This window comes from Bos indicus x Bos taurus, chromosome 26 (genome assembly GCF_003369695.1).
Source record: "Bos indicus x Bos taurus breed Angus x Brahman F1 hybrid chromosome 26, Bos_hybrid_MaternalHap_v2.0, whole genome shotgun sequence".
NCBI classification, from domain to species: Eukaryota; Metazoa; Chordata; class Mammalia; order Artiodactyla; family Bovidae; genus Bos; species Bos indicus x Bos taurus.
This window is the reverse complement of record NC_040101.1, coordinates 7,599,604-7,627,438: the sequence shown is the minus strand read 5'-3', so window position 1 is coordinate 7,627,438 and position 27,835 is coordinate 7,599,604. Positions and strand designations below refer to the sequence as shown.

Here is a 27,835-nt window from a genome sequence, read left to right as displayed (position 1 = left end):
GCCGCGGGGCATGATGGGGGAGTTGGAGCTTTCCATCATGGCGGCTTCCATTTCGGGCTACACCTTCAGCGCTGTGTGTTTCCACAGCGCCAACAGCAACGCCGACCACGTAGGTGTTGGGCCCCCCACCACTCCCCGCAACCCGCCGCGGCTGCTAGGGCTTCTGGCCTCGGTCTCAGGCCGACGCCTGTGGAGAAGCCGGGATCCTTTGCCCCTCGCCCCCTATGCTGGCCGAAGGAACTGATGACCCGGGAGGCTCCCGCCGCCGGCGAACTCTTGCTGCCCGGGTCTCCTTCGCCCCCCACCCCGAGATGGGCGTCCCCTCACTTGGTGCCTTCCATCGGCATGCCCGTCCCAGGACAGCAGTCTCCCGGTGGAGAGGGATTTCCCGGCCGGCCACCGACAGTGGCAGGAGTCGCTTAGTCCTGGAAACCCAGTGCCTGCCCCTCCCTGAGTCAGGCTTCGAGACTAATGAGGGGTGTCCGGAGTCGGGAAGGAACCGAGGGACCCCCGCTTCAGTCTAGGAGCGGAGATTCCCAGCCGCGCCCTCTGGTCTGACAGGTTGTTGTGGAGTGCGACGAGGGTAACTATGGCTGTCACTACTCTTGTTAGATGCGAGCGTGTGTTTTCTTCGCCTCGATGAAAAATGCAGATGTCACCAGGAGTGTTCGGTGGAGGGTCTACTTTGGCCGTTGCATGTTTAGTTCGCTGGCGAATGTTCTAAGACCCGGGAACTAGTCTCAGTGAAAATAGGGAAGTGACAGGCCTTTACGTATGAGTGATCGGAAGTGCATTTTTAATGTCCCTGGCTTCTGGATGGAAATTCTTTTATGACATTAGATAATTTTTGTCTTTACGTATTTGCCCACCAAGTTGAGAGATTGTGTTAACCTGATTTGAGTAGTGAATTATTTAAGTTCACTAAATAAATATAGTGGGAGGGAGGGTGGTGGTGTCATTACAAAGCAAAATGAGAACACTGCAGAAGAGGGAACTGGGTTTGGTTTGATGTCTGCAATCCTAGTTTCCATCTATAAAACTGATTTCGTAGAGAGGTGATTTCACTAGTAAATAGGATGGCATTAAAGTATTGTACCGATCATTGCTTCAGTTCAGTGGTAGAGATCAACTATAGAAATATACACAACATGGGTTTTTCCAGAGGCAGCTCCTGTCTCTGGACACTAAGGCCCTTGATACTGCAGCCAGCTCTTTAATAATGTAATGCAGTTCCTTCTACAGGTAGTTTGTGATCCTGCTCGTGTCCCCTGGACGTGTTAAACATGGTTTCAGTCCTGTTTCTTAACCTCTCTAGTTCTTGGAGTGCCTAGTAATATCACAGTTTTATATATAAAGCAAAATTACTGTAAGCAACCTGTTGAAAAGTGGATAGTTTTAGTTTTTTTTTTTTTTTTTTTTTTTATAGTCTACAGTGAGATGGCCATGTTACCTAGATTGTTACTAACTTGATTCAAGAGATATCTCTTTAATATCTGCACTATGCCAGGCATGGTGCCAGACTTAATAGAAATTTTTACCAATGGCAATAGTTTGCAACTTGTATCTTATACTCTACAAGGATACCTTTTATGTTAACCTTGCCACAGTTACATATGTAGAATACTTTAAAGTGATTTCAATTTCACACATTTTAAAGTTGAAGAACCAAGAATTTGTTTTTGTAGTATATTGTTTTGTCCTGGCAAATTAGTTTAAAGCCGCTCATTATTCTGTAGCTCTGGAGTTAGCAAACTTTTTCTGTGAAGGGCCAGACAGTAATTATTTTAGGCCTCCTGAGCCTTGTGGCCTCTGTAGCAACTACTCAGCCCTGCAGTTGGTAGGAGAAAGGAGCCGTAGACAATAAATACATTAGAATGACTGCTTCCAATAAAGCTTTACTTGTGGACACAAAGCTGAATTTTATATAATTTTTCACACATCATGGAATATTGCTCCCATTTTCTCTTTCATTTCAGCAATTTAAAAGTGTAGAAACTTATTCTAAGCTTGTAGCCCCAGTAACTGCCATTAGGCTGGATTTAGCCCACACACTATAGTTTGCCTACTATTATAAAATAAGAGTGGTTCAGATAATCTAGACCCATAGATAAATAAGCATCTGGTTTATACTTGGCTTTAGAATGTTTTGATGTCACTGTCGACTTTTTCAAACTAAGGCCTGCCAGATAATATACAGGGCACCCAGTTAAATCTGAATTTTAGATAAACAGTAAACAATTTTTTAGTATAAATATATCCTGTTTCTTATATTAAAATTATCCATCATTTATCTGAAATTCAAATTTAACTGGGTATCCTGCGTTTTTATTTGCTAAATTTGGCAACCTTGGGCTGTGGAACACTAGGAATCTGTAGATATTAAGGTCTAAAGTTGTGTAGGAATCTTCAATTGTATTTTCCACTTTGATTAAAGAGAAATTTTTCTAATCTGTTACAAAGGCGCAGCTTGTGTTTTGTAGTAAGAACTCATGAAGAAAGACTTTCATAGGATAAAACAAGCTGCTTTAGTCCATGTTTTCCAGACTAGTAGTCATGGATTCTCTAGTACATATATAATTTTTTTTTGACTGTGTTTTCATTGCTGCATGGGCTTTTCTGCGGTTGTGGTGAGCGGGGGCTACTCTCTTGTTGAGGTGCACAGGCTTCGCTTGCAGTGGCTTCTCTCGTTGCAGAGCACGGGCTCTGGGTGCTTGGGCCTCAGTAGTTGTGGCCCATGGCTCAGGAGTTGCAGCTCCCAGGCTCTGGAGCACGGGCTCAGTGGTTATGGTGCACAGGCTTAGTTGCTCTGCGGCACGTGGGACCTTTCCAGACCAGGGATTGAACCCATATCTCCTGCATCGGCAGGCGGATTCTTTACTACTGAGCCACCAGCGAAGCCCGATTTGGGATTTTTATGACACTCCACTCCTCTAAATCAGTATTTTGTATTGAGTTATGTATGTATTCAGCTATGCTGAAAAGCCTCTATCTCTCCATCCTCACCCCCACAGATTCCAACTGGGACTTTTTAAACTAGGAAATTTATTCGAAGAGTCAACCTACAATAGAAAGGACATTGTTTCACTAAATGTATTCAGCCACTCTTTGCTGAGCAGCTCTTGTGTGCTGGGCACTGTGCGAGGTGCTGAAGTGCACAGTGAACATAGAATCCCGGCTCGTACGGAGCTCATATTTTAGTCGGAGCAGGCATTCGTTAGTATGTGTAAATATGAAACAGGAGAAAAATATGAGAAGAGAAAGGATGCAGGGTAAAGGGAGCAGTGTGTGGCAGACTCTTGATTCTGTTCCACGCTCCAGGGAAGGCCTCTCTGATAAGGTGCTGTTTTGAGTGAAGAGCCGAATGGAGGGAAGGAGTAAGCAATGTAGGATGCCTAGGGAGGGGAAGTCTGGGACAGCCTGTTAGTTCACCACCTGCCGGGATGGTATTTGCCATTTAGAGTGAACATTCTCCAGCGGTGCTTGTGCTGAACTCTAGCAGATGCTCAAGCAGTAGGTTATGTGCTGAATCGTTGATGACGGTGTCGGTTCTCAAAGGAGTAAATCAATTTATCTCAGCATTTATTAAGGAAAAACTTTGACCTAGTGAAAACTTGCTTGCTGGAATCCTACTTTTTCCTGCCAGCCCTCATAGGAGCGGTTAGTTGTGCATTGCATTAACTTCTGTCTTTACCCTGTTGTCATTAGCAGAGTTTTTAAAACAATGCAATAAATTACATGTTGTTTCAAGAAAGCAGCCTAGAATATTTCTACTTCCTGAGCTTTTTTGATGTTGCTTGTTACACTTAGTGGGATTTAGGTGATGAATTCACTCTACTTATTTTCACTTCAGAAAAACAGGGTTTTAGGGGAAGGGATTAAATAATATTTCATCTTGTCATGGAATCCTTTATTCAAACGATTCAGTTAATAGCTGTGTCACAAAGTACTTTAGTCGTATACCTGTTGGTTTATGGAATGGTAGTTTATGTGACAAGTTTATTTGGATTATTGTTAAAATTATTATAAAATTGTAATGTCCTCAATTCCTCTTAATTCCAGTAAAAATCATTTTTGTTTTTAGCTGCAACTCTCTTCCCCCATTGCTTTCAGGAAGGATTTTTGCTGGGAGAGGTAAGGCAAGAGGAAACCTTCAGCATCAGTGACTCCCAAATCAGCAGCACAGAGTTTCTGCAAGTAATCGGTAAGTGAGCTTGTCACGGGCCTGAGAAAAAGTCTTCTCGTATACATGCGCCCTCTTTTGTTCTTTGGCCATTGACTGATTGTAACCTAACAATAGACTTAAAGAGTACATAGAAAGCCACTCAGATCACAATGCCAGTTATTTTCACTAGGAATGATGTGAAATGTCTTTGTAAGTCAGTGTAAACCCAGAGTGCGAGTCTGTAAGTTCAGGTATTTTGTGAAGCTGTCCCTGACCCAAGTGCTCTGACCTGTGAATGGCTGTGTGGAATTTCACGCACGTCTCTCCACAGCCATGGTGAGCCCTGAGTGTGCGCTTTGGGCTGTGCCCATGCTCAGCATCGCCTCATACCATAATGAAAGCGTGTGTTCTGCTGGTCCTCCCTAGAGGGATCTGGCAAAGATGTTTACACTTGTTTACAGAAGATATTTGTCAGACCTACACAGCTTTCTGAGGACTAAGCCAAACAGCCGATCTAGGGGAGCTTACTGGGGAAAATGAAGGTGTTTTGTAGGTGCATGGCTCTTTGGCTCAGTCTCCTTTTGATAAATAAGGATCATATGTTTTTCACCTGGTGTGCATCACTGAACAGCATGTCCTGATACTGAAAACAGAGCAAGGGCTGTTTGATGCATTTATGCAACCAACAGTCATTGAAAAACGCCAGTGCAGGAGACGAGTGCTGGGCAGTGAGAGGGATGTGCAGTGCCTCTCTGCCTTCCAGGACTGTGAGAAGAGGAAGACAAGTTTACAGAAATACCAGAGCATGCAGGCTGAGTGCTGTCAGAAAGGAACAAAGTCAATCTCATGAATTGGGAAAAAAAAAAAATGCTCTCGGGTTAAGTCAGTAACGACACCGTGAGGGAGCTGAACTGAGGGCCAGTGAGTGGTTTGTTCAGGGCATCCCGGGGCAGGGAGTGCATAAAACATGCAGGGAGCCTGGCCTGTTTCTGGGTGTCTAGAGTACAGACGGCGTGAAGGTGAGTGGTTTGTGGTTTGAAATACTGCTGGGAGGTTAGGTTATGCTGAGGCCAAAGCATTGATTTCGGCCTGTTCTCGTTGCCTTTAGTACCTGGGCTGGGGCCAGGGTGAGGACTGAGGAGGTGAGGGTTGGGGAAAACAAGAGACAGCTGTCTCCTAAAGAACCAAAACGATGAAACCCACTCCCCACAATATTGACTTGGTAAATAAATACTTGATATTTGACGTGCTGTGATGTAGCTGCTCTTTCACGGAGGTTTGATTTCTGTGTTTTGTCTTGCTTAACTCTTTAAAAATCCTAAAATAGAGAACTCGGTTTCATTGGCCATCTGTGCAATTATTCATTGTTTGCACTTGGGTTTTCAAAACTAATGTGGTGTGTGAGGGTTTGCCAGAAAGACTTGACGGCACACCATGCAAGAAAGAGCGCTAGCCTGGCATGCTCACAAAAGTAGCATTTCTGGTGAGTGCTCTGGCTGTTTATTTATCTTTGAGGAAACAGAATAGTAAAGTAATTTAAATTCTCCAGCATCGTGTACTCTCATTTTTGATTCATAAATACCAGTTCCCATAGTATTGCAGATACAGAGATGTGCCAGCAGATAGAGAGACCCAGGGAATACAGGGCCATGACGACGACCCTCTTTTGCTGTATAATGTTTAATTTATTAGCTACATTCAATTTATTGTTGAAACAATCATGGGTCTCATAAACAGGGTATTTGCCAGTATTAAATGTATGGTTATCATTGTAGTCTTTTTCTCTTTTTTTTTTTTGGTGGTGTTTTTCATTTAAAAGTAATTACATAACAATATTAGAAAATGTAAACCGGGACCCTGGAAAACCTGGATTAAAGGGCCAAGCGTTAGATAACGAACGTACCAGGAGAAGTATTCCATACCACTAGCGCAAAGAAATTTTCTGGATAGTTTAACCTCCAGCACATTTTAAAATAATAAATTGACCCAATTTCGTATTTGTTGAAAATGCCTGAATCCACGCACGGACCTTTCCCTGACTCTGAACAATAAGGAGGACTTGATATGAAATGGCATGCTGTGAGGAAGCACTCGTCTTGAACACATTCATTTTTAAAGCGGTGCTCACACACTTGACGGAGAAGGCAATGGCATTCCACTCCAGTCAGTACTCTTGCCTGGAGAATCCCATGGACGGAGGAGCCTGGTAGGCTGCCATCTATGGGGTTGCTACGAGTCGGACACGACTGAGCGACTTCACTTTCACTTTTCACTTTCATGCATTGGAGAAGGAAATGGCAACCCACTCCAGTGTTCTTGCCTGGAGAATCCCAGGGACAGAAGGGCCTGGTGGGCTGCCGTCTATGGGGTCGCACAGAGTCGGACACGACTGAAACGACTTAGCAGCAGCACGCACTTGAAGTGGAACTGTCTGCCCTTCATGCTGGGAGTGGCCAGGAGGAGAGAGCAACGCGAGAGCTCCCTTAGCTAATGAGGTGATGGCAGCAGCAGTTCCTGGAAAGATGGAAGTGGGGATGAGAGGGGCTATTCAGCCCACCCACCAGCAGGAGAAGCAGTGACAGGAAGATAAGCCAGTGCAGCGGCGCGTTCCCGTGGGGATGTTCACAGACGTGCAGGCAGAAATGCCATGCACATATGAAGAGGGCTCCACCAGGCGGCACCCCACTCCAGTACTCTTGCCTGGAAAATCCCATGGACGGAGGGGCCTGGTGGGCTGCCGTCTATGGGGTCCTACGGAGTCGGACATGACTGAGGCGACTTAGTAGTAGCAGCAGCAGCAGCCACCAGCCAGAAGAGCTCTGGAGGCTTTAACTCTGGAATCCCAGGCCAAGCTGCCCTGGCTCCCCTGCTTCCAGAAGTCTGCCTAGCAGCTGTCACAGCTGCCAACGTCACGCCAGTCTGCAGCTTAATCGTGTTTGAAAGCATCACCCTGTTTTCTCCACGGAGTGCTTAGTTAGGCATTGCAGAATCTTGTAGGAGAAAGCTTTGACCCTGTAGAAAATATGGTGTGGTATCTAGAGCAAATCTTCAGTATGCTTCTCACCCAGGTTGTAAATCATGAAGGAAGTCTGCTGGGGTGGATTGATGACAGGAGTGCGTCTTCAGAGTTGAGAATTTACTCTAGGGATTTTCTTAAACAAAATATTCTTTCCTTTAAAGTAGATGAGGACTTTTTTTTTGCCTTCCCCTGAACTCTAGTTAACATTTTTACTACAGATGTTCTGCAGTCTAATTACTGACAGTATCTCTGAAGTAACTTATGATGGTATACTGTATCATTTTTGGTGATAAAAAGAGAGGATGTCTAGATGAGATTTTCCTGTTTGCATCACTGTGTCGACAGTTATACTCGGCAAATAATCTTTTCTTCCCCGTGGAAGTACTGGCGTTTTTGTGTGTTTTGGCAGCTCTCACATCGGTACAGAAGCTAATGGGCATAGCCTAGTGTCCTTCAGGGTTGCGGTTTCATTTTAATTGAGTTAAAATTGCAGCCTGGAACTCTGTGGCTGTGGCTTTATAAGCAGCAGGTGATGAGTTGCTGGCCAGGAGAATGTTGTTAATAGAACTGAGTGGTTAATTAGTCCCATGGTCTTGTACCTCAACCCAGACCCTAAGCCCCCTGATGAACTTGAAGAAATGGGTCGCTACAGTAAACCACAGCCATCTTTTCAGAAGTTGTTTGCCTCTGCCTTACAATGGCTGTTTCCCTTGTGCTGAAAGCTTTGAAAAGGCTAATGAATGTTCAGAGCTCTCACCCTTCCCCTTCAAAGCACCTGGCCCAGTTGTCCTGCGTGGTTAGTGAGTTACTGGTGGCAGACTGGTTAAGGCCCTCCTTTCCTCAAGCTGTCCTCACAGCTTTTATCCACCTCGATTAAATGCTTCCAGTCAGTGGTTCCTTTTTCCTCTTGGAAAAAGGTAAGATTGACCAAAAGCACACAATAGCTGTGTGATCCTGAATAAACGCTTTCAGGCGTGTGCTTATCACACGCCAACAGATGGGCCCAGACCTGTCGTTGGCCATTTTACTTTGTCCTGAGAGGGTGGCCCTGAGCTTAAGTGTTAAGGAGACACTGCCTTCACCAGTGTACACACTCTTTGGGAAAGGAAAACTATCTTTTTATTGTCTGAGATTTTGGTTTAAAGTTTTTTTTAAATCCTGAGCTACTTTATAGTTGTCTGTATCTTACATGATTAACTGAGATGTATTTCCTCTTTCTGATTACAGAAATCCATAACCATCAGCCTTGTTCAAAACTTTTTAGGTAAGCCACATCCTTCTTTGTAGCTTTTCGTCCTTACTAAAAGATTAATTGATTGAAGACTAATGAACTCAGACTTGTATCTGATTATGGCTGTAGTGTTTTAAGTATAACTGAGGGGTCCAAGTTCACTGATTTACTGAGTGTCAGATGCGTGTGTAGCGCTGTGTTAAGTTAGGAAAAGGTGAAGGGTGGGCAGATAAACCTTGGCCTCAGTTGTTTAAAATGGAAGCCTTTCTGCCAGCCTTCCTAGCATGGGCTCGTCAACGTACAGAAAGCAGCTCATCAAGGATCACATAGAGATAAAAGCATATTGTAAGAGGCATAAAAGTGTTCTGTGTACAACTTTAAAGTGTAAGGAAAGGGAACATAAAGCTTACTTTTTTGGGTTTAAGTTAATATATTCCAGTTGCATGTTATGACCAACTAAAGGACAGAAAGAAACAGGAGGAGAGACATTCAAAGAGAGAAAGTGACACAGACGCCCATGGAGGCAAAGGTGAGGGAGAAAGTGACCAGCATGTGGCCTCCACCGGACTTCTCCCCAAACCGCAGTCCAGGCCTCTGCCTCCTTCCAGAGCCCCCAACCCTTCCACCTGTTGACAGATATGATGACCTTCACTCTTGTGTTCCGTAAACCTCGCTGAGGCCCTGTTCCTCTGCTTTGTGAAAAGCCAGGCCAGTCCTTTCCTTGCACTGCTGCCCATACCAGTTGGATTCAGCGTTCTGGGTCAGCACTTCTGCCTTGACGCTGCCAGCCCCTTGTGCCTGGTTGTTGCTGCCGTGTGTTCACGGCAGCTTTCACCCTGACTTCGCTCCCATCCTCAGCTGACCTAAACCCCCAACAGCCCTGCACCCAAGAACCCCTGGAGACTTCCACTGTGTTCACCACCCATCTTATCCCCACCCCTCCCACACACACTTACCCCTTATTTCAGAGGATTGTTACCTGTGAACAAAGCCCCAAAATAGCTGAGAACCTCACTCTTAGGTTTACATGTAACTGAAGAGGAGCAGGAAGCAAACAAGGAATCCGCAGTTCATCTGAAAAGAATCTCAGAGCATTGAGACCGATTGCTGACGATTCAGCAGTCAATGAATGATTCAGGCCCTGGTCCACTCACAGCCTCGGTCTGGATCGGAAAGGGTCCTGTTGTTTGGCCCTGACCATCTAAGACTTTGCTGGGTGTGCCCTGCCTTGTCTTTCTGAGGAGTTCCTTAAGCCACTGTTAGTAAAGTAATACCCAGAACCTAGACCCATAGACTCATAATTGAAGCCATAGACTCATCATTCTTAGGACTGAAAGAAACCATGGAAATCATATGTCTGCTCCAAACTGTTTATTTTGCAAAAAAAAAAAAAGAAGTGGAGGCCATTGAGGTTCAAGTGACTTGCCCACGATCATATAGAGAGGAGCAGCGCAGAGCTGGAGCTGGTATCTCCTGACTTCCAGTTCAGTGTTTTTGCTGTAACTTGAACTCCTTCCTGCCTGTAAGGCCTGGGCTTGTGGTGGTGGGAGGAGGGGTGTGGCATTCCTGAAACCAGGACCGGTGATAGAAAAGGTCACACATCATTATGCCCGAAATGCTCTTCACAGGGTCCTGGTCAGATGGGTCTCTTTTAAAGGTGAGTGCCTTCAATTTGAAGCTGGCCAGACCTAGATCCAAATTCCAGCTCTTCCATCTGCCAGTTCTATAATTTGGGGCAAGTCACTTAACCGCAGTATCTTTATTTACAAAAATGGAGGGAAAAAAGTGTTGACTTGTTGGGCTGAACTAGTACTTACCTCCCAGCAGTGAGACAGAAATGAAATGAATTAACATGAGGAAGCATGCAGCTGAGTGTCTTATTAAGGAGTCAGCAAATATTCATTTCCCTTCTTCATTTCTCAGAATATGTGCTTCTCTGTTCTTTTTTTCCCCCATAGATAATTGACACTTAGAGACAAGGAAAAGATGTCACAGTCATTTGAAACCACACATTTTTTAATTACTTGGTATCAGCATTTCCACTTATGGAAGTAATACCTTTTGAATGTAGCAGTCTCTTGAGGAATCTTTGATGCAAAGGATACCTCATATCAGCAAAACATTTAGATTGTTTTTTCTTATATACTTATTGTGTGTGTGTGTGCTCAGTTGTTCAGTTGTGTCCAACTCTTTGCAACTCCATGGACTGTAGCCCACCAGGCTTCTCTGTCCATGGAATTCTCCAGGCAAGAATACTGGAGTGAGTTGCCATTTCCTCCTGCAGCGGATCTTCCCTGCAGGGAAGGGATCGAACCTGCGTCTCTTGCACCTTCTGCATAGACAGGCGGGTTCTTTACCACTGTGCCATTTTATACCTATTGCAGATAAGCAGTTGTAGCTTTATTGCCAACTTTTAGGATTAGGTGACACACAGACACAAGTTGCTAAGCATATTTTTGTCAAAATACTATGTAATTTTAATAAAATGTTTTTCCTCTTAAAAAAAACAGTTTTTATGACTATGCAAGCAAAGTTAATGAAGAGAGCTTGGACAGGATTCTTAAAGATCGGAGAAAGGTATGTTTGTCACCCAGTCTGATTTGGAAATCAATCTTTATCACCCAAACTTAAAACCAGAAAGGAATGTAAAGTGAAACAGTGAGATTTGTTATTAATGTGTAAGAATTCTGTTAAGTGGATTTTAAAGGTAAACTGTAGATGTGATACAATGTTTACAGTATGTAAAACAGAATTTAGATATTTAGAGTATGATTCCATTATGTAAAAAGTCAGAAGGAGAAAAAAGAACATGAACTATAATCCAGAAAGTTAACAATAGTTGCTTCTGGGTGGTTCTAATTTTCCTGTTTGGTAATTTAAAAAATAATTTTGCCAACATTTACTACACATGCATTAATTTTATAATGAGGGAAAATATTCCTAAAAAAATGTAGATTGCAGTCAAACATCTTTTGATGTGTTGCTCTTTCAAGTTCAGTTCACATCGAACATAGATGTTTTCCCAAAAGATCATATGTTTATTGTTTCTGTAAGCATATGCATATGATGTTCTGCTTGTGTGTATATATATGGTAAACACGTCTGAATAGAATTGAAAATGAGCCGAGGTTTTATTGCTGCTGCTGTGTGATGGTCTCATTCATAATTTACTCTGTTGTACCGTGTACGGGGTTTACTTTTTTACCTTGGTATATTGATTCCCGGAAAATAGATGAGTCACTAAAACATCACGTGAGGAGGAAAAGTACCAATGAAAGCGAAAGCTTGTTAAAGAGAAAACAAAATGCCATTCTTTAGAAGCATGTATTATAAAAAAGCCTTTAAAAGATTACCTGTGCATAAAACAATCAGTGTGGGACATCTCAGGTGTTCGAAGAAGGGCCTCAGAAGCAGCTAGAGTAAATGGGCAGCCTTTCCAGTGTAGGGCCCTCTCAGAACCACCATCTGGTGCACAGGCAGAAAGAGAAGCAGGTAAGGGAAAAGGAAACATAGAAAGTATGGGGAACGTCTGGGGAAAGGACAGTGTTTTGTGGGTGATGACAGGCTCAGGAAGGGCACCGTGTTGGCAGAGAGTCTTTAACACGGTCACCTGCCTGGGTGTGCAGAAGTGGGTGAGTACAGCCCAAGGATCCCAGTCTCACTCCCCCATTCTCAGTGATTTCCCTGAAATGCACATTCTGGCATCTGGAGCATCTTCATTCTCTAGCCACTGCCTTACTTCTTCATTCCATTTATTTTCACATTTTAAATAATGAAGCTTTATATACTCTCTAAAATTTATTTCATGAAGATTCTTACCGAAGCACTTATCTAGAACACTCACCATATATTAAATTACCAGGACATTTTCTTTTCAATAGAGAAAAAATATTTGAAGTGGAAAAAAGAAATAAAGAATATGAACAGGAAATTACAAAAGAAAAAAGAAATCTACAAACGGTCAAGAAGTAAATGGAAAAAATGTTCATTCTCATCAGGAAATGCAAATTGTAACACATAATACTGTTGTTTTTGTTGTTGTTGTCCATCTAGTTGGCAAAAGTATAAAAGAATTGCTAATATCCAGTGTTGGCAAGGTTGTGGGAAGTGGGGAAGCTGTAGCTGGTGGGAATGTAAGTTGACATAGACATTTAGGGAGAGAGTTTTGCAATAACAGAATTTTAAATATAAAGTTCCATCTCGAGGAATCTGGCCCAAGAAAACAGACAAATAGGCACAAAGGTGTGAAAACGTGTGTTATTGAACACTTTAGCTCTGTGCCAGACCGTATACTGAGCACTTTCCAGGTACTGACACATTTAATCCTTATACCCACCCCATAAGGCTGTTATCATCACCCCCATTTTACAGTTGAGACAGCTAAGGATAAATATCTTGGTTAAGGTTATAAGCCCGAATGTTGGTGCCAAGATTTAAACCCAGCAGTCTGGCCTTTTAATGCAGCATGCAAAGATGTTTCTTGCATCTTTGCTTAATAATGAGAATTTTGAAAGCAATCTAAATGTCTACCAGCAAGGAATGGTTAAGTAAATTATGTTGGTGCCTCCATACTATGGAATATGACAGTTTATGCGTGCTCAGTCGCGGCCGACTCTTGACCACCCCATGGACTATAGCCTGCCAGGTTCTTCTCTCCATGGAATTTGCCTGGCAAGAATATTGGAGTGGGTTGCCATTTCCTCCTCCAGGGCATCTTCCTGATCCAGGGATTAAACCCATGTCTCTTGTGTCTCCTGCATTGGCAGGTGGATTCTTTACTACTGCACCTCTGGGGAAGCCCATGGGATATGAAGCAGCCATTAAAAAGATAAGGGAGGTTCTCATGAATGACTTAGAAAGTTCTTAAAGTTAAGTGAAATAATTTGAGCCTGCTTTTTATAAAAACAAAAGTCTGAGTATAAAGAGAAAGATCCAGAAGAAAGCCAACCACACCTAGAAGTGGTTGCTCTAAGTAAAGGCAGCAGAGATGTTGCTGAGGAGGGGAAACTTTATATAATAAGTTTTTTTACATTATATTTTATATTGAAACTAATTGGAAAAAAGAAATGAACTCTATCATGTAGCATTTTCAGTAGTAAATAGAGACACTTTTCTTAATTAATTTGGGGGTTTTAAATTGGATTTGCTAATTTACTATGATATTTTGTATTTCAGTTATATATTAAAATATAGGCATATCATATTTTTAAAAATAATAAATAAAATTGGATTTGGTCTTTTGAGACACAGAAGACCAATATAGATTGTTAACTGGAGTTATCTTTGCTTTTCCTGGGGCCCAGATTCTCAAAACTTGATCTTCAGTTTTGATTTTCTAAAGCTTTGTGCTAAAATTAACGATTATATTTTCTTTTGCAATTAAAAGACAAGAATTTGTTTCTTCAATTTACTTGGAAATTAGGTTTTATTTTCCATACAATTTGTTAAAGGCAGAGACTGTGTTTTATGTTCATTGTATTTCCTGTGACACCTTATACATAATATAAACTCTTAGAGGTTTTTTTTTTTTTTCAAGAATCCAAATTTCTAGCCCCAAAACAAAAGGTAATACTTAATATTTAGACTGAAAAGCTGTATAGTTGACTCTAGTATGGTGATTTTTCCCCAGAAATGGTACAAAGTTACATCTTCACCTCAAAGGGGTTATAGTAGTACCTACAAAGTTAAATTTAAAATGTTCGGCTTAAAAATACATATGTACTTAGACAGTATCTGATATAAAAAATTATTTTTAATTAACATCAACTCTTCAAGAAAGTGCTAATGGAAACACTTCAAAAATTGATTCTCTGCTAGGCAGGCTTCAAAGCTAATGTTTAATTGAAAAGCTCTGGGAGTTCCTTGACGGAGAGTTCTGACAAAATGTGGGCCACTGGAGAAGGGAATGGCAAACCACTTCAGTATTCTTGCCTTGAGAACCCCATGAAAAGTATGGAAAGGTAAAGAGATAGGACACTGAAAGATGAACTCCCCAGCTCGGTAGATGCCTAATATGCTACTGAAGATCAGTGGAGAACTAACTCCAAAGAATGAAGAGACAGAGCCAAAGCAAAAACAGTGCCCAGTTGTGAATGTGACTGGTGATCAAAGTAAACTCCGAAGCTGTAAAGAATAATATTGCATAGGAACCTGGAATGTTACATCCATAAATCAAGGCAAATTGGAAGTAGTCAGGAGATGGCAAACATCAACATTTTAGGAATCAGTGAACTAAAATGGACTGGAATGGGTGAATTTAACTCAGATGACCATTATATCTACTACTATGGGCAAGAATCCTTTAGAAGAAATGGAGTAGCCGTCATAGTCAACAAAGGAGTCCAAAATGCAATACTTGGATGCAGTCTCAAAAATGACAGAATGATCTTTGTTCATTTCCAAGGCAAACCGTTCACTATCACAGTAATCCAAGTCTATGCCCCAAGCACTAATGCCAAAGAAGCTGAAGTTGAGCAGTTCTGTGATGGCCTACAAGACCTTCTAGAACTAACACCAAAAAGAGATGTCCTTTTCATTACAGGGGACTGGGATGCAAAAGTAGGAAATCAAGAGATACCTGGAGTAACAGGCAAACCTGCCCTTAGAGTACAGAGTGAAGCAGGGCAAAGGCTAATAGAGTTTTACCGAGAGAACGCACTGGTCATAGCAAACACTGTCTTCCAACAACACAAGAGAAGACTCTACACATGGACATCACCCGACAGTCAACACCGAAATCAGATTGATTATATTCTTTGCAGCCAAAGATGAAGAAGCTCTATACAGTCAGCAAAAACAAGACTGGGAGCGGACTGTGGTTCAGATCATGAACTCCTTATTGCCTAATTCAGACTTAAATTGAAGAAAGTAGGAAAACCACTAGACCATTCAGGTATGACCTAAATCAAATCCCTTAACGACTATACAGTGGAAGTGACAAATAGATTCAAGGGATTTGATCTGATAGAGTGCCTGAAGAACTATGGACAGAGGTTCGTGACATTGTACAGGAGGCAGAGATCAAGACCATCCCCAAGAAAAAGAAATGCAAAAAGGCAAAATGGTTGTCTGAGAAGGTCTTACAAATAGCTGAGAAAAGAAGAGAAGCTAAAGGCAAAGGAGAAAAGAAAAGATACACCCATTTGAATGCAGAGTTCAAAAGAATAGCAAGGAGGAATAAGAAAGCCTTCCAAAGAGATAGAGGAAAACAACAGAATGGGAAAGACTAGAGAGCTCTTCAAGAAAATTAGAGATACCAAGGGAACCATTCATGCAAAGATGGGCACAATAAAGGACAGAAACAGTATGGACCTAACAGAAGCAAAAGATATTAAGAAGAAGTAGCAAAAATACACAGAACTATACAAAAAAAGATCTTCATGACCCAGATAACCACGATGGTGTGATCACTCACCTAGACCAGACATCCTGGAGTCCAAAGTCAAGTGGGCCTTAGGAAGCATCACTACAAACAAAGCTAGTAGAGGTGATGGAATTCCAGTTGAGCTATTTCAAATCCTAAAAGATGATGTGTGAAAGTGCTGCACTATTCAATATGCCAGAAAATATGGAAAACTCAGCAGTGGCCACAGGACTGGAAAAGATCAGTTTTCATTCAAATCCCAAAGAAAGGCAATGCCAAAGAATGTTCAAACCCACCGCACAATTGCACTCATCTCACATGCTAGCAAAGTAATACTCAAAATTCTCCAAGTTAGGCTTCAACAGTATGTAAGCCAAGAACGTCCAGATGTTCAAGCTGAATTTAGAAAAGGCAGAGGAATGAGAGATCAGATTGCCAACATCCTTTGGATCATCGAAAAAGCAAGAGAGTTCCAGAAAAACATCTACTTCCGCTTTATTGACTACACCAAAGCCTTTGACTGTGTGGATCACAATAAACTGTAGAAGATTCTCCGAGATGGGTAAAACAGACCACCTTACTTGCTTCCTGAGAAATCTGTATGAAGATCAAGAAGCAACAGTTAGAACTGGACATGGAACAGCAGACTGGTTCCAAATTGGGAAAGGAGTATGTCAAGGCTGCATATTGCCACCTTGCTTATTTAACTTATATGCAGATTATGTCATGTGAAATGCTGGCCTGGATGAAGCCCAAGCTGGAATCAAGACTGCCAGAAGAAATCTCAATAACCTCAGATATGCAGATGACACCACCCTTATGGCAGAAAGTAAAGAGGAACTAAAGAGCCTCTTGATGAAAGTGAAAGTAAAAGTGAAAAAGTTGGCCTAAAACTCACATTCAAAAAACTAAGATCATGGCATCTGGTCCTGTCCCTTTATGGCAAATAGATGGGGAAACAGTGGAAATAATGACAGACTATATTTTCTTAAGCTCCAAAATCACTGGAGATGGTGACTGCAACCTTGAAATTAAAACATGCTTGCTCCGTGGAAGAAAAGCTATGACCAACCTTGACAGCATATTAAAAGCAGAGACATCACTTTGGCAACATCAAAGCTGTGGTTTTTCCCCTAGTCATATATGGATGTGAGAGCTGGGCCATAAAGCAAGCTGAGCACCAGAAGATTGGTGCTTTTGAGCTGTGGTGTTGGAGAAGACTCTTCAAAGTCCCTTGGACTGCAAGGAGATCAAACCAGTCAATCCTAAAGGAAATCAGTCCTGAATATTCTTTGGAAGGACTGATGCTGAAGCTAAATAAAACTCCAGTACTTTGGCCACCTGATGCGAAAAACTCACTTATTGGAAAAGAGCGTAATGCTAGGAAAGATTGAAGACAGGAGGAGAAGGGGACGACAGAGGAGGAGATGTTTTTATAGCATCACCAACTTGATGGGCATGAGTTTAAGCCAGCTATGGGATTGGTGATACACAGGGAACCCTGGCATGCTGCAGTCCATGGGGTTGCAAAGAGTTGGACATGACTGAGCGACTGAACTGAACTGAGAGTTCCCAGGTGGTCCAGTGGTTGGGACTCTGCGCTCTCACTGCCAAGGGCCCTGAGGGCTGCTGGAGTTCAGTCCCTGGTGGGGGAGCTAAAATCCTAGAAGTGGAGCAGGGAGGCTCCCCCACTGAAAAAAAGAAAGAAAAATCCTACAAAGGAAAGTTCAGTGATTTGAACTCATAAAATAAGTATGTAGTAATTTTAAAAGTTTCTTGAGTCCTAAAATAATCCATTAGAATACACAACCTAATAAAGATTTTTGTCACAATACCAATTAATATATATAAAATATATAGAAAATTATTTACTAAAAACATGTGGCTCTCAAATATAGGAACTCCACAACATTGCTAAATTAAAAAAAAAGTTGGATTTAAGATGGAGGCCAGTGTTTTTTCATATGAGAAATTCCCCTGTAGGTGCAGCCTGGTTGTCTGCTCAGTTACTGCCCTGGCAGAAGCCATATTATGTTTACAAAGTTTTGACCACCCTCAGGTTTTGGGCTCAGGCCAAAAAAAGCAAGTGAGAGGAGGATTTCTGCCTTCCTGAAAGCATCTGCTCTGAAACAGATAATGATAAATATAACTGCCATCTTAATATTATCATAAGGCCAAAAAGAACACAAGTTAAAGATGACAAATGTGCTCAGTATTGGGGATAATTGCTTTGGCTCCAGAAAATGTAAGTCAATGTCTAGCATGGAGAGTAGAGAGGAGAGTCTTTGTGAAATATTGTCTGAAGCTTCAGCAGAGATAAGGTTTTAGGGAAAGACATTCATAATTTTTCATCATGGCCCAAAAATAGCTATCAAAAATGTGCTCTTCCGCATCAGTAACCTCGGTACTCGATAGCCTTGCAACCAGCTTATTAGCTCTAAAAGGTACAATTGTACCTGTCACCAGTGTGAATTATTTTGGCATCTTATCTCTCATTGATCAGAATGAAGAGGGTTATCTTTTTAGCAAATATCAAATGAATAAATTAATATCCACAATAAATTTACAAAGCTTCCTGTTTCTCAGAAAGTACAAATGGAATCAAACAAGTAGAGTCAGTGTAAATGAAAAGTGTTAGTATCCATGCAGTCACCACTTGCTTGATTCTTTAATCAGCGAGTATTTCATGAGAATGGCCATGTGCTGACTGCTGCTCGGGCCTCTGCAGGAATGCAGAGGGTGTGAGACGTGACCCAGTCCTTCAGAGGAGCTAATCCCAAGTTAAATTCAAAGTGCCGAGACTCAGCATGAAATATGCCATGTTCTTTGATACTAGTAGCTCTAGCCAGTTGATAATTTTTCTTTTTGTTTTTATTTTTTTTAAAGGAAAACTACTTTTCACTCTAAGATTTATACTGACAGAAGTGTTTGAGTTTTCTTTATATTTAAAGTATACCAGAATTAATTGCTTCAATATAATTAGAATTATGCTTTATTTTCAGTAGTACTTCTTACGGAGAGGGCAGTGGCAACCCACTGCCACTACTTTTCCAGTACTCTTGCCTGGAAAATCCCATGGGCAGAGGGGCCTGGTGGCCTGCGGTCCATGGGGTCGCTAAGAGTCAGACACGGCTGAGCGACTTCCCTTTCACTTTTCACTTTCATGCATTGGAGAAGGAAATGGCAACCCACTCCAGTACTCTTGCCTGGAGAATCCCAGGGACGGGGGAGCCTGGTGGGCTGCCATCTATGGGGTCTCACAGAGTCGGACACGACTGAAGTGACTTAGCAGCAGCAGCAGCAGCAGTACTTCTTAAGAGCAGGCAGTGTTACTTTGCTCCCTGTAGTTCCTTGCATGTGGTATGAACTCTGTGCAGAAAACATTATTCACCTCTCAGGGTTGTTGTGATAATTAGTGAAAATAATTGTAATAGTAAAGGTTGATTGACTTCCTTCCTTTATGAAAGTTTCTAAAACATAATCTAAATTTACCGTTATTATGGAAGGAATGATGCTAAAGCTGAAACTCCAGTACTTTGGCCACCTCATGCGAAGAGTTGATTCATTGGAAAAGACTCTGAAGCTGGGAGGGATTGGGGACAGGAGGAAAAGGGGACGACAGAGGATGAGATGGCTGGATGGCATCACCGACTCGATGGACGTGACTTTGATTGAACTCCAGGAGTTGGTGATGGACAGGGAGGCCTGGCGTGCTGGGATTCATGGGGTCGCAAAGAGTCAGACACGACTGAGCAACTGACCTGAACAACTTTAAATTACTTTCATTAGGATTTTCATACAAAGAGTTTGTTTTAAAGAAAGAAGCTATGGAAGATTTTTCTTCCTATAAAGAATTAAAGTGTCTCCACAACAGAGGTTTTCAAACTTTATACCTAAGAAAAAACTTAAGAATTCATCTTAAATTCAGATTTCTGACTGTACCCTTAGAAGCTCCAATTCTGCAGGTTTTGATTGGGCCCAGCAAGCTCCCAGGTGTCTCTTGGGCCTTCCATCTTCCATACATCCAGCAGATCACATTGTGAAAATGTTCTTCCAAAGAGCCTGTCAGTTTAAATCACATACCAATTTAAGTTCTGGTATAGTCACACTGACAAAGCTAACCTTTTAAAATTGTTGTATTAAAGTATAATTAACATGTAGTAAACTGCATATATTTAAAGCATATACTTTGATAAGTTTTGAAATATGTATACATGCATGAAACCACCATCAGAATAAGATAACGAACATATCTGTCCGTGCCAAAATCTCCTTGTCTTTTCTGATCCCTTCTTCTCACCTCTGCCCTAGTCATCTGCTTTATGTCATTTTCATTTTCTAGAATTTACATGCCATCAAATCGTAGATTGAGAATTCCCTGGCAGTCCAGTGATTGGGACTTGGCGCTTTTACCACTGTGGCCCAGGTTCGGTCCTGGTTGGGGAACTAAGATCCTACAAGCCGTGCAGTGTGGCCCCCCCAAAAAAAAAAGAATCCTGTAGCCTGTGCTCTTATGATGATGATAATCTTTGTTGTTATTGTTCTGGCTTCTCTCACTCAGCATAATTATGTGGGACTCATGTGTGTTGCGTGTGTCGGTGTTTCTTCCTTGGTGTCACTGAGTAGAAGTCCAGTGTGTGCGTACGCCACATTTCTATTTATCCATTCACCTGTTGGTGGGACAGTTGCGTGGCTTTCAGTTTCGTGCTGTTGCACGTAAATTTGGTATGAATGTTTGTGCGGATGCATTTGGAATGAAATTTGTGGGATTTCATGCAGCTTTTAACACTTCTTTCTTCTACGTCTGTTGCAGAAAGTGATCGGTTGGTACAGATTCCGGCGAAACACGCAGCAGCAGATGTCGTACCGAGAGCAGGTGATCCACAAGCAGCTCACCCGCATCCTCGGGGTGCCCGACCTCGTCTTCCTCCTCTTCAGCTTCATCTCCACCGCCAACAATTCCACTCATGCTTTAGAATATGTTCTCTTTAGACCAAATCGAAGGTAAAGAAAGCATTCACCAGCCCACATAAATAGGAAAGATGTTGACACAAGTACTTGAGATTTGTGCCTTTGAAAATAAGCATTTTATAGCATCTTTAAAGAAGAGTGTTTATAACTGTCCCGTAGCTGGTTTTCTTTGTGATGGAGAAAGTGTTTTCCTGTCAGTTAATTATATAAATTAAAATAGTTTTTGAGTCAAGAAGCATTAGCAAGACATTCATTATGCATCAATTCTTACAAGAATAAACAGCTGGAAATCATCATCTGCTTCTCCATAATCCATTATATACAAATACAGTTCTGTTGTGCTGTAAGCCTGATTATAATTTTAAAACATAGATTTCAAGGACAAAATTGTAAAATTGATCCACCTACTGGCTAATGAGGGTTTGCATTAGGAACTTGTTAAAGCAAAAAGAAAGATCATATGATCATGGTATGTCAGTAAACAACAGAAAGGGTTCCTACAGAAGTTCATTTATAGTAGAATAAATTAAATCAGCATCAGTGAAAAATAATTATTAGTTGTTAAATAGCCACTCCTAAGATTTCATCAATTAGTCAGTAGGTTTTTAAGCACCTAAAACCACCTCAGCACTCTTGTCAGTTGCTGTGGAAATGCAGAAGACCTAACATCTGCCTTCCGGAGTTTACAGTTGAGTCCTACTATAAGGGAAGTGAAACTTTTCTAATCAACATAACCCTGGGTGGTCTGTGGAAGTGGGTTCTCTGTGAGACCTTCTGTTAGTTCCCAGTGCAGAGACTCGAGCTCCTGTTGGCAAGACCCAGTCTTTAAGTAGAGGGGTGCTTTCAACATGATCTCTGTCTCTCTCTCAATCCCCCACAGGTATAATCAAAGGATATCCCTTGCTATTCCCAATCTAGGCAATACTAGCCAGCAAGAGTATAAAGTGTCTTCAGTGCCAAATACTTCTCAGAGTTATGCCAAAGTTATTAAAGAACACGGGTAAGTTGAAAGGTAAAATGAATGTTTTTCCTTTCTTTTTCTAACTGTGCTTCTGGAGAAATGTGACGTCATTTGATATGATTAACACTGAAAAATCCAATAAGGCAATTCTCTTTCTCTACTACTGTATATCAAAATCTGAACACTTATTGAAAAGAAAATTTACTTTTATCAATATTTATTTTTTTAATCACTTGCCACAATTTTCTTCTTTTTTTGCAACTGATGCAAAAATGTGAGTAGATTATGTGTATATCTGAGGTTCTGAAAGCTAACTGTGGTCCCTGAAAAATGTATAGGGTGAGGGAAAAAATAACTACTATTTTTCAGTGGTCTTGGCAACAGGGGTTCTCTCTTCTTTCTCTTGTGTAACCCTAGGGACATGGGCATTGTTGCTGAAACATTGTTACCCTGGGGTTGCAGCATTTAAGTAATCGGTAGATTAAGGAGGAAATGACGGGAAAGTGCCTTCCGTTCACTGTGGTCTGATCGCTCTGTGAACCTCGCTTCTGTCTTCTAGTGCTGACTTTTTTGACAAGGACGGAGTGATGAAAGACATCAGGGCGATCTATCAGGTTTACAATGCGCTTCAGGAGAAGGTGCAGGTAACTGACTTATTCACTAGCTTTCAGTATTTATGTTGCCCAAATGCTTTTTAAATTCTACTTTAATTTTTAATAATCTCCTGTGGTCCAAAAATCAGTCCCCAAATGATATCAGATGTGTGTAGTAGTTACTCACGCCAGTCTACGAAAGCCTGTCTCTCTCACTATATGCCTGCCATGGAGACTCTGAGGTACAGTTTTAATATCACTCTTTTAAATACTTGTGACCTCCTTAATGACAGCGTTTTCCATAGAGAAATGTATTCCCAGTTTAAGGAAGGATTGCTAAGAACACAGCTGTCGCATCACTTAGCCTCTAAGTAGAGACCGCACCCAAAAGCCCCGTGGTAACTCAGGACAGCTCGGCCTCCTGATTCGAGTTCACTCCTCTGCCCACAGCTGCCTCCACTGAGTGGGAGGGTGCAGTGGGGCCTGTTCATTCCTAGGCATTCATGCAACAAATATTTATGGAAACGTCTCCTGCAAGCCAGGTCCTGAGCTAGGTGCTGGCAGTACTTTCCCACGTTCTTGTCATCAGCCCCAGAGTGTTCTTAGGGGTGATTCGCTCTGAAACCCTAAGAACAAAAGCGCCTTGGAGGACAGGAAGAAGAGGGGTCAGGCTGAAGAGGCTGTCTCAGGCCTGGAGGAAGGGCCCAGGGAATGAAAGAGCACAGGCAGCTACTGAGAAAGAGGAGAGCAGTCTCCATTCAGCCTGGGGCACAGGGGAAAGCAGGCAGTGGGCAGATCCCAGTGTGAGGCTCCAAATCAGGGTCACGGTCCCCGTAGCAGCACAGGGACTTAATCCAGCCTCACTCATTGGTGACTGGCCCACTTTCCGGCGATTTCTGGTATTTCTGCTATGGAAGGAACGTGCAGTGAAAAGCAACTTTTTGTCCTGAATTCATGACCATGCTCTTTGCAGACTGTCGGTGCCGTCTCACAGACTTCAAAGTGGCATGTATTAGACATTTCATTGCCTATTGATTAAGGCCTGCCCTGCAAACACCAGATCACGTCCATGCCCTGATATGAATGGTTAAAGTACATTGACTAGGGAAAGTTGAAAAAGAAAATAAGTTTCAAAGTCAAGTTCTTTTTCAACTTTTCCTAGTTGTGGTTTCTATTAAATAAATCTGTGTGTGATCCGAGGCTTAATTGTTGATTATAAGTAAAAGTTGAAAGCATGTCATCCCTTTCTTTTGTTCATCCTCCTATGCTCATCCCTTTTCTTTTGTTCATCCTCCTATGCTAGACTGTGTGTGCTAAGTCACTTCAGTCGTATCCGACTCTTTGTAACCCTGTGGATGTAGCCCGCCAGGCTCCTCTGTCCATAGGATTCTCCAGGCAGGAATACTGCAGTGGGTTGCCATGCCCTCCTCCAGGGGATCTTTTCAACCAGAGATTGAACCCGAGTCCCTTAGGTCTCCTGCATTGGCAGACGGGTCCTTTACCAGTAACACCCACCCAGGAAACCCTATGCTAGACTGATACCAAAATTCCCTTTTCATATAAATAAAGATGAGTAAGCAAGGGAAAGATTCATATTCAAGAATGTCTAAGCTAAGTAGCATAATCATCTTAACATAACTGAGAAAGCAGCTCAGTGAATAACAGCAGTACTGGTCTCGTGGGCCTTCATGGTTTTGTTGTATACCTCAGGGAAATGTCTGCTTTTTAACGTAATAAAGTATACAGATTTTTCCTAGGGTCATAATCGATGCTGTCTTTATGAAGTGCCTCATGCTTGGATTTGAAACTAATTGTTCTTGTTGTCATTTTTCCCTCAGGCAGTGTGTGCAGACGTGGAAAAGAGTGAGCGAGTTGTTGAATCTTGTCAGGCAGAAGTGAACAAATTAAGAAGACAGATCACTCAGAGGAAGAATGAAAAGGAACAAGAAAGACGTGAGCTTCTTATTCATTTTACCCCTGAGTATCAGGGAAATGTCTGGTTTTAAACTTCAAATTATATGATAAATTACATCCATTCTTTTACATTCATCAGGCCCCAAGTTAGGCTGCTTAGGACAGGGCATTCCTTTGTCTTTAGCTTTTCCAGAAGCGCAGTACTGTTTCTCATGGTGTCCTTCTCAAGTCTCTGATACTGGAAGAAAAAAGACCAAAGGTAGAAAGGCTGAAGCAAGTTAGAGTAATTCCCAAGAAGTGATATGGTCTGTGTACAGTAGATGCGATGTTTCTTACCAAGTTAACCCTGGCATGCCTAGAACATAGGAGCCGTGTCCTGTGTTCACTGGAGCCTCATAAAAGAGCTCCCTAAAATTCTGTGAACATTATGTTTGATGCACGGGGCAGGGTCTCGGCAAAGACTTTAAATGTCTAGTTTTTGATAGCAGTTACCATTACAGCAGATTACCATTGATAGCAGATACCATTACACTAAGGAACCAGCTGGTTAAATGAGAACTAGGCCCAAGAATCTATTAACTCCAGCATGGTAACAGACATATATGCTGTAGTACCACCAGATTTTTAAAAATATTATTTTTATTGAAATACAGTTGATTTACAATGTCATGCTAGTTTCAGTACAGCATGGTAATTCAGATATGTGTGTGTGTGTATGTGTGTATATATATATATATAATTTTTCAGATTCTTTTCCATTATAGGTTATTACAAGATGTTGAATATAGCTCACTTTGCTATCCAGTAGGACTTGTGGTTTATCGGTCTTATGTACAGTAGTGTGTATCTGTTAATCTCAGACTCCTGATTTATCCTCCCCACCCACCCTTTGGTAACCATATTTGCTTTCTATGCCTGTGAGCCTATTTCTGTTTTGTAAGTAAGGTCATTTGTACCGTTTTTCTGTTTGTTTTTTTTATTCCATATGTAAGTAATATCAGTGGTATTTATCTCTGTCTGACTTCACTTGGTATGATAATCTGTAGCTCCATCCATGTTGCTGGAAATGGCATTATTTCATTCTTTTTTATGAAACTCACTAGATTTAACTAGTGGTTAAGACTTTGGCTCTTCCCCTTGCAGGGGGCACAGATTCCACCCCTGGTTGGAGAACTAAGGGCCTGCCTGCTGCACAAGGCAGGCAAATAAATCAGATAAAATACAGGGACACACAGAGATATACACAAAGCTGGATGGTGGAGCTGGGATTTGGAGAAGTTAGGGTGCCTGACACCTGAGGCGTGTGTCTTTTAACCCAAATCTTATACGCTTTTCATCAAAATTTTAACTGAACGCAAGAAACTCTCCAGTTAGCACTGTTTTTCTTAATCGCTCATTGAGAGAGTTTTTGAGGACTTCCTCTGTGGGGGAGAACTGTTTTCTCAGGCCCCTGGGTGATATGACTCAGATATCTATCTGAGTGATAGAATTGTGGGTGATTTTCTTTTTTTTTTTTCCTTTTCTAAATTTTGTACAAATCATTTTTATAATATTTTTAAATGTACTTGAAAACAGTTTAAAGGCCATAGACTCATAGATGTGTGGCTGTTTCAGTTTTACCACCATAAAAATGCAATAAAGTTATGGCCTAGTACCTAACACAGGACTTTTGAAGTCCCTATTTTTTTAATTTAATTTAAAAAGTATTTTTGCAATGTTGTATTGTTTTCTGAACTTTTTTTTTCTTCATATCTGTTTCTTTGGTTGGGCTGTGTCTTTGCTGTGGCATGCAGGAGCTGCAGCCTTCAGTGTGATATGCAAACCTTAGTGCAGCACGTGGGATCTAGTTCCCGGACCAGGGGTTGGACTCCGGCCCCCAGCATTGGGATGCAGCATCTTGGCCACTCGACCACCAGGGAAGTCCCAGGGCTTTGAACTTTTAAGGAGAAAGAGATGTTTAAGAATATTGTGACAAGCAGTTGTCGAGAAGTTTTTTTTTGTTTTTTGATGTGAGGTCTATTAAGGAAAAACTCACATTCAGATGACCACCAAGTGTGGGGACAACTCTAAATTTTATCCTCTGTCCCCATGGTCTCTGAGCACAGTGAGCAGCAGGCGAGGGTCATAGCACTGGATCTGGAGTTGAGAGACCTGTGTTTGGGTATCAGAGCCCCCACTTCTCACTGTCCTCTTAGTGAAGTCACCTGGTCTTTCTGACCTCTGGTCGTTTGCCTGCATAACAGACGGTAATATTAATGATAACGGTAGTACTTCAGAGAGCTGTTCTGAGGCTTTTGAAAATTATGAAATACTGTGCAAATGTACAGTAATTCACAGAAATAATACATTGCACTGCTTTGTTGCCGTTTTCAGAACAGTCAGGTCGACCATTGAATGTGTTGACATGCAAAGCTGTGACAATACAGAGAGTGTTACAGTTTCCTTCCTCTTTCCACCCAGGATTGCAGCAGGCAATGGTAAGCCGACAGATGCCATCTGAGAGTGTGGACCCCACCTTCAGCCCTCGGATGCCCTATCCAGGGTTCACAGCGGAAGGTCGAAGTACTCTTGGAGACACAGAGGCCTCGGACCCGCCTCCGCCTTATTCTGATCTTCACCCAAATAATCAAGAAAGTACTCTGAGCCATTCTCGCATGGAAAGCAGCGTCTTTATGCCTCGACCTCAAGCTGTGGGCTCCTCCAGTTATGCCTCCACCAGTGCTGGACTGAAATATCCTGGAAGTGGAGCAGATGCCCCTCCTTCCCACAGAGCAGCTGGAGACAGTGCTGAGGAATCAGACGACAGTGATTATGAAAATTTGATTGACCCTACAGAGCCCCCTAATAGCGAATACTCACGTTCAAGGGATTCTCGACCCATGACACACCCTGATGGGGCTCCAGGAACACTCAGACCTCCCAGATTTAACTGAACGCAAGAAACTCTCCAGTTAGCACTGTTTTTCTTAATCGCTCATTGAGAGAGTTTTTGAGGACTTCCTCTGGAGGGGAGAACTGCTTTCTCGGGCCCCTGGACTCCCCAAGATGAGTGTTTGGGCCCAGACCTTGGAGGAGCCTCGCATGCAGGGGGTCCTCACCTGCGGACGCAGTGTGCAGGGCTCACAACAGAGTCATTAAGATAATCAAATTGTCCGAATTCTGGTGCGATTCATGGATGTACTGGTAAATTTAGGCAAAGATAAACTTATCAACGTAGTTTCTGTTCTTTAAAATAATTTGGAAATTAGAGACTAAGCACAATTAGTCTATAAATGTTCTATAAATCAAAACCTTACCTCTTGCACTATCATGCCTTGAAATTTACTTTTTCAAAGGGAAACTAGTTTAGCAGCAGCCTTCAAAGAACCTTCTTTCTATGATGAGCCAAATTCATCTTTGCCAGAAAAGAAATTTTGATAATTTCCAAGATTGGAACAAATCAGTCGTACCTTCTTTTGTCTGCATGACTTTGTGAGATCAAAAGAGAGGGCTTTGTTTCCACTTTTTTCTACTAGCCTGATATGTATTGTCACTTAAAATGGTTGCCTTTAAAAAAAAAATGTAGAAATACTAATTACCAGTAAGTAATCATCCAAATAAGTATGTCATAAAATAAATTAC

General features: G+C 41.9%; 1 protein-coding gene across 1 annotated transcript; it reads left to right on the top strand.

Moving 5' to 3' along the window:
• ABRAXAS2 (abraxas 2, BRISC complex subunit) lies at positions 1 to 27,202 on the top strand. Its single transcript, XM_027528344.1, is given in 10 exon segments — positions 1 to 109; positions 4,111 to 4,201; positions 8,409 to 8,445; positions 10,923 to 10,989; positions 20,589 to 20,779; positions 21,627 to 21,746; positions 22,267 to 22,351; positions 24,139 to 24,253; positions 26,675 to 27,106; positions 27,109 to 27,202. Coding segments are annotated over 10 exon segments (1,272 nt in total). The 5' UTR covers positions 1 to 10; the 3' UTR covers positions 27,144 to 27,202.
• The last annotated feature ends 633 nt before the right edge of the window (positions 27,203 to 27,835 follow it).